Genomic DNA, 7,500 nt, shown 5'->3' with positions numbered 1-7,500 from the left:
ACAGGGTAACAGGGAGACACAGGCTAACAGGGAGACACAGGCCTACAGGGAGACACAGGCCTACAGGGAGACACAGGCCTACAGGGAGACAGAGGGTAACAGGCAGACACAGGTTAACAGCGTGACACAGGTTAACAGGGAGACACAGGCCTACAGGGAGACACAGGTTAACAGGGAGACACAGGCCTACAGGGAGACACAGGCTAACAGGGAGACACAGGGTAACAGGGAGACACAGGGTAACAGGGAGACACAGGGTAACAGGGAGACACAGGTTAACAGGGAGACACAGGGTAACAGGGAGACACAGGGTAACAGGGAGACACAGGCTAACAGGGAGACACAGGCCTACAGGGAGACACAGGCCTACAGGGAGACACAGGCCTACAGGGAGACACTGGCCTACAGGGAGACACAGGCTAACAGGCAGACACAGGCTAACAGAGAACACAGGCTAAAGGCATGTCTCACTGCCCCATAGTGTTTCACAAGGTGTGGTTATGACTGTGTCTCTCACACACACACACACAGGACACACAGTGAGACCTGCTGTTACACTGTGTCTCTCACACACACACACACAGGACACACAGTGAGACCTGCTGTTACACTACGTCTCTCACACACACACACACAGGACACACAGTGAGACCTGCTGTTACACTACGTCTCTCACACACACACACACAGGACACACGGTGAGACCTGCTGTTACACTGTGTCTCACACACACACACACACAGGACACACAGTTAGACCTGCTGTTACACTACGTCTCTCACACACACACACAGGACACACAGTGAGACCTGCTGTTACACTGTGTCTCTCACACACACACACACACACAGGACACACAGTGAGACCTGCTGTTACACTGTGTCTCTCACACACACACACACACAGGACACACAGTGAGACCTGCTGTTACACTACGTCTCTCTCACACACACACACACACACAGGACACACAGTGAGACCTGCTGTTACACTGTGTCTCACACACACACACACACAGGACACACAGTTAGACCTGCTGTTACACTACGTCTCTCACACACACACACACAGGACACACAGTGAGACCTGCTGTTACACTGTGTCTCTCACACACACACACACACACAGGACACACAGTGAGACCTGCTGTTACACTACGTCTCTCTCACACACACACACACACACAGGACACACAGTGAGACCTGCTGTTACACTGTGTCTCACACACACACACACACAGGACACACAGTTAGACCTGCTGTTACACTACGTCTCTCACACACACACACACAGGACACACAGTGAGACCTGCTGTTACACTGTGTCTCTCACACACACACACACACACAGGACACACAGTGAGACCTGCTGTTACACTACGTCTCTCTCACACACACACACACACACAGGACACACAGTGAGACCTGCTGTTACACTGTGTCTCACACACACACACACACAGGACACACAGTTAGACCTGCTGTTACACTACGTCTCTCACACACACACACACAGGACACACAGTGAGACCTGCTGTTACACTGTGTCTCTCACACACACACACACACACAGGACACACAGTGAGACCTGCTGTTACACTGTGTCTCTCTCACACACACACACACACACACACACACACACACACACACACACACACACACACAGGACACACAGTGAGACCTGCTGTTACACTGTGTCTCTCACACACACACACACAGGACACACAGTGAGACCTGCTGTTACACTGTGTCTCTCACACACACACACACACACACACAGGACACACAGTGAGACCTGCTGTTACACTGTGTCTCTCACACACACACACACACACAGGACACACAGTGAGACCTGCTGTTACACTGTGTCTCTCACACACACACACACACAGGACACACAGTGAGACCTGCTGTTACACTGTGTCTCAGACATTAACGTTTTTATTGCACAACACTTTGATTGCTGCAGCTTGCTGTGTGGTGTGTGTGATGGTTGTGGGTGTGCTGTGGTGTATGGATGTGCATACGTGTGTGTGTGTGTGTGTGTGTGTATGTGTATTCATATGCGTGCATGTGTGTGTGTGTGAGTATGTGTTTGTGTGTGTGGTGTGTGTGTGTAACAGTTGGCACTGACAGCAGCTCTTGACGTGTGTGTGTGTGTGTGTGTGTGTGTGTGTGTGTGTGTGTGTGTGTGTGTGTAAAGCTCCACACACTGCTCCTGTATCTGAGCGTCAGCACCATCAGCTGCTTCACTTTACTAACCTCAGGTCAGCTCGGAGCTTCTGGAACCTTCTGCTGCCTAAATCTCTGTTATAACATCATTATAACTGAACACGGGCCTCGTGCTAATGATCACCTGAACATCACCACACACATGACATCATCATCATCATCATCATCATCATCATCATCACTACAGTGCTGTGACCTTTAGACCTCTCTAAATATAAACTTCCATAGGTTATAAAAACTTCAAGAATTTAAGTTGTACAGAAGGAAACACTGATAATAATAACAACAACAACAAACATAATAATAACAACAACAACAAACATAATAATAACAACAACAACAAACATAATAATAATAACAACAACAACAACAACAAACATAATAACAACAACAACAACAACAAACATAATAATAATAACAACAACAACAACAACAAACATAATAATAATAACAACAACAATAAACTTTAGTAATATTTTTACGTGAAACATGGTGTTAAGTTGTTTTTTTGTCCTGAGCTGGAGAAAGCGGACGTTTCCTTCAGAGGGCAGATGATGTGTAACATCATGGGGGCAATTAACTAACTAAGTGCCCCAGAGTGAAATCACGAGGACATCATGTGTCTGATTAATTACCTACAGGACTTTAATACTGTAATAAGACACGTCCTGTTAGCACTAATCACCTGTTTATTACATAATCACACGTCATCCATCAGTGGTGTAAGGACACTAACATCCTCACCGCACACACACACACACACACACACACACACACACACACACACACACACACACACACACACACACACACACACCAACTGTATGGACTGCACAGATTTACACTCATGTAACTGCTGCTATAACACTGGGGCAAGTCGTGGCCTAATGGTTAGAGAGTCTGACTCATAATCCTAAGGTTGTGGGTTCGAGTCTCGGGCCGGCCATGACTGAGGTGCCCTTGAGCAAGGCACCGAACCCTCCAACTGCTCCCGGGCGCCGCAGCATAAATGGCTGCCCACTGCTCCGGGTGTGTGTTCACAGTGTGTGTGTGCACTTTGGATGGGTCAAATGCAAATGCTGCTATAACACTGTGTTCATTATCTCATGTAACTGCTGCTATAACAGTGTGTTCATTATCTCATGTAACTGCTGCTATAACAGTGTGTTCATTATCTCATGTAACTGCTGCTATAACAGTGTGTTCATTATCTCATGTAACTGCTGCTATAACAGTGTGTTCATTATCTCATGTAACTGCTGCTATAACTGTGTTCATTATCTCATGTAACTGCTGCTATAACACTGTGTTCATTATCTCATGTAACTGCTGCTATAACACTGTGTTCACTATCTCATGTAACTGCTGCTATAACTGTGTTCATTATCTCATGTAACTGCTGCTATAACAGTGTTCACTATCTCATGTAACTGCTGCTATAACACTGTGTTCATTACAGTATTACTGCACACGCAATATTGTTAAACACACAGTATTTACACTAAACACACAGTATTTACACTAAACACAGTATTTACACTAAACACACAGTATTTACACTAAACACACAGTATTTACACTAAACACAGTATTTACACTAAACACAGTATTTACTCTGCGCTGTTTATGTTTATTGTTTTTTGTGTATTGTCTTGAATTTTTGTCTGCACTGTCTGGTTTGTCTTGTCCTGCACTGTCTTTTGTCCTGCACTGTCTTTTGTCCTGCAATGTCTTTTGTCCTGCACTGTCTTGTCTGTCTTTTGTCCTGCACTGTCTTGGCTGTCTTGTCCTGCACTGTGTCTTTTGTCCTGCATTGTCTTGTCTGTCTTGTCCTGCCTTGCACTGTCTTGTCCTGCACTGTCTTTTGTCCTGCATTGACTTGTCTGTCTTGTCCTGCACTGTCTTTTGTCCTGCACGGTCTTGTTTGTCTTGTCCTGCACTGTCTTTTGTCCTGCACTGTCTTGTCTGTCTTGCACTGTCTTTTGTCCTGCATTGTCTTGTCTTGTCTGACTTGTCCTGCACGGTCTAGTTTGTCTTGTCCTGCACTGTCTTTTGTCCTGCACTGTCTTGTCTGTCTTGTTTGTCTTGTCCTGGACTGTCTTGTTTGTCTTGTCCTGGACTGTCTTGTTTGTCTTGTCCTGGACTGTCTTGTTTGTCTTGTCTGTCTTGTTTGTCTTGTCCTGGACTGTTTGCACAGATACACTTTATGTCTTTATAGCTTTGTCTTGGTGTTATGTAACACCACAATCCTGGAGAATCATTGTCTCATGTCACTGTGCACTCATTTCATCTTCTACCGCTTATCCGAACTTCTCGGGTCACGGGGAGCCTGTGCCTATCTCAGGCGTCATCGGGCATCGAGGCAGGATACACCCTGGACGGAGTGCCAACCCATCACAGGGCACACACACACACTCTCATTCACACACACACACACACTACGGACAATTTTCCAGAGATGCCAATCAACCTACCATGCATGTCTTTGGACCGGGGGAGGAAACCGGAGTACCCGGAGGAAACCCCCGAGGCACAGGGAGAACATGCAAACTCCACACACACAAGGCGGAGGTGGGAATCGACCCCCCCAACCCTGGAGGTGTGAGGCGAACGTGCTAACCACATAAGGACACTAAAATCCTCAGTGCGCACACACACACACACACACACACACACACACACACACACACACACACACACACACACACACACACACACACACACACATAAATTGGGGGAGACATAAAGTGACCAGTTGGAATCTGGGACAGAAGTAAAGACTAAAGTAAAGCTGTGATCTCATGGACCTTCTCCAGATCTAAGACTAAAGTAAAGCTGTGGTCTCATGGACCTTCTCCAGCTCTAAGACTAAAGTAAAGCTGTGATCTCATGGACCTTCTCCAGCTCTAAGACTAAAGTAAAGCTGTGATCTCATGGACCTTCTCCAGCTCTAAGACTAAAAGCTGTGATCTCATGGACCTTCTCCAGCTCTAAGACTAAAGTAAAGCTGTGATCTCATGGACCTTCTCCAGCTCTAAGACTAAAGTAAAGCTGTGATCTCATGGACCTTCTCCAGCTCTAAGACTAAAGTAAAGCTGTGGTCTCATGGACCTTCTCCAGCTCTAAGACTAAAGTAAAGCTGTGGTCTCATGGACCTTCTCCAGCTCTAAGACTAAAGTAAAGCTGTGATCTCATGGACCTTCTCCAGCTCTAAGACTAAAGTAAAGCTGTGGTCTCATGGACCTTCTCCAGCTCTAAGACTAAAGTAAAGCTGTGGTCTCATGGACCTTCTCCCGCTCTAAGACTAAAGTAAAGCTGTGATCTCATGGACCTTCTCCAGCTCTAAGACTAAAGTAAAGCTGTGATCTCATGGACCTTCTCCAGCTCTAAGACTAAAAGCTGTGATCTCATGGACCTTCTCCAGCTCTACACACTCCATCAAACCCAGCTGATGCCCCTTAAATCCCCGGATGTAGCATCAGTAATGTTAATAAAGCAGTAAAGCTGACCTGAGAAGACTTTGGAGAGAAACCTCACGTACATGGAGGAGAACACGAGCTCTGACTGAGTAACAGATCCTCCTGTAATCCTGAACACAACTCAATTCATCGCCTTTACACACAGAGCCATGGAATTAGTGACGTCACAAGGCGCCGCTTCCCCGGAAACAGCAACAATGTACTCGAGCGCGTCAACGATGCGCAGGACGCGCGCAGAACACGACCGGGTCATGTCTCAAATCGCGCCAAGTGCACTAGGTTCTGTAGACCGAGCAGTAGAGCACATGGTGACTATACACACTCTCACACACACACACACACACACACACACACACACACACACACACACACACACACGTATATAAATAAAGGCTTTTCCTCACTACACCACACGTGAGTTAAACAAGCAGAAATACCTTTCCCTATATAATTATAAGACTATAGAGAGTCTCAATGGTGCTGTGAGCTTCACTAGTTTGTTATTCTGTCCCATACACACACGTGTGTGTGAGTGTGTGTGGGTTTGAGAGACAGAATAACATTACTAACTCTTAATTTTGAACTAAAGTGATGTGTAAATGTATGTATGTGTATGTGTGTGTGTGTGTGTGTGTGTGTGTGTGTGTGTGTGTGTGTGTGAGAGAGAGAGAGTGCGTGTGTGTGTGTGTTCGTGTGTGTTCATGTGTGTGTACATGTGTTCGTGTGTAAGTCGGGGGAAGTCATGGTTCGAGTCTCGGGCCGGCCATGACTGAGGTGGCCAACTGCTCCTTGTGTTGACGGTGTGTGCGTTGACGGTGTGTGTGTTGACGGTGTGTGTGTTGACGGTGTGTGTGTTGACGGTGTGTGTGTTGACGGTGTGTGTGTTGACAGTGTGTGTGAGCACTTTGGATGGGTTAAACACAGAGAACAAATTCTGAGTATGCGTGTGTTTACATGTAAGTGTGTGTATGTGTTTACATGTGTGTATCTTATAATCAGAATATTGCTGATTATCTTAATCAAAAGGTCATTTTGATGTTCTGTATGTTTGTCTGTTATAATGCCTTTATAATGACGGTATTAAAGTTATAACGCCTTTATAATGACGGTATTAAAGTTATAACGCCTTTATAATGACGGTATTAAAGTTATAACGCCTTTATAATGACGGTATTAAAGTTATAACGCCTTTATAATGACGGTATTAAAGTTATAACGCCTTTATAATGACGGTATTAAAGTTATAACGCCTTTATAATGACGGTATTAAAGTTATAACGCCTTTATAATGACGGTATTAAAGTTATAACGCCTTTATAATGACGGTATTAAAGTTATAACGCCTTTATAATGACGGTATTAAAGTTATAACGGCCTTTTACAACTAATCCCATCTGAAACCGTCAAGTCTCCTTTTCTAATCAGCCTACAACATTTTGAGGGTGAAAGTTCCAGTGAAGTTCGCGGATTGGGACACCGCCGAGACCCCACAGCGCCCCCTGCCGCTTACAACGGAAACAGACGAGCCGGAAGTGTTACAGCTCCACCGATACACGTGTAAATATACATATATATCTAACATATCTACCGAAAAAAAGCTTCTATTATTACTGAGAAACACGTGAAGATTGGAGGAAGATGTTCGGCTCTTCCAGATCAGGAGGAGTGAGAGGGGGACAAGACCAGTTTAACTGGGACGATGTGAAAGTGGACAAACACAGAGAGAACTATCTGGGTAAACACACACACACACACACACACACACACACACACAAACACAGAGAACTATC

At 45.4% G+C, this 7,500-nt stretch overlaps 2 protein-coding genes across 6 annotated transcripts in view; one reads left to right on the top strand and one right to left on the bottom strand.

Moving 5' to 3' along the window:
- guk1a (guanylate kinase 1a) overlaps positions 1-7,500 on the bottom strand; it is a 15,139-nt gene that overhangs the window by 7,093 nt on the left and 546 nt on the right. For 2 of the 5 annotated variants that reach the window (XR_007140751.1, XM_047814546.1), the window contains exon 1: positions 5,741-5,897. The exons of 2 other annotated variants lie outside the window; for them this stretch is intronic. Coding sequence is in view for 1 of the 3 variants with exons in the window: in XM_047814546.1 (XP_047670502.1) it covers positions 5,741-5,774 (34 nt within the window). In the remaining 2 variants the exon portion in view is untranslated. Of the gene's footprint in view, positions 1-5,740; positions 5,898-7,500 lie in introns of those variants that run through there. One more of the 5 variants, XM_047814554.1, reaches the window with a different exon arrangement.
- Positions 7,218-7,500, top strand: part of c1h1orf35 (chromosome 1 C1orf35 homolog) — a 9,493-nt gene continuing 9,210 nt past the window's right edge. The window contains exon 1 of the mRNA XM_047814370.1: positions 7,218-7,445. Within this exon, the coding sequence (XP_047670326.1) occupies positions 7,349-7,445 (97 nt within the window). The 5' untranslated portion in view covers positions 7,218-7,348. The remainder of the gene's footprint in view (positions 7,446-7,500) is intronic.

This window comes from Tachysurus fulvidraco, chromosome 1 (genome assembly GCF_022655615.1).
Source record: "Tachysurus fulvidraco isolate hzauxx_2018 chromosome 1, HZAU_PFXX_2.0, whole genome shotgun sequence".
Classification (NCBI taxonomy): Eukaryota; Metazoa; Chordata; class Actinopteri; order Siluriformes; family Bagridae; genus Tachysurus; species Tachysurus fulvidraco.
The sequence above is the reverse complement of the archived record's forward strand: the minus strand, read 5'-3'. Positions and strand labels throughout refer to the sequence as shown.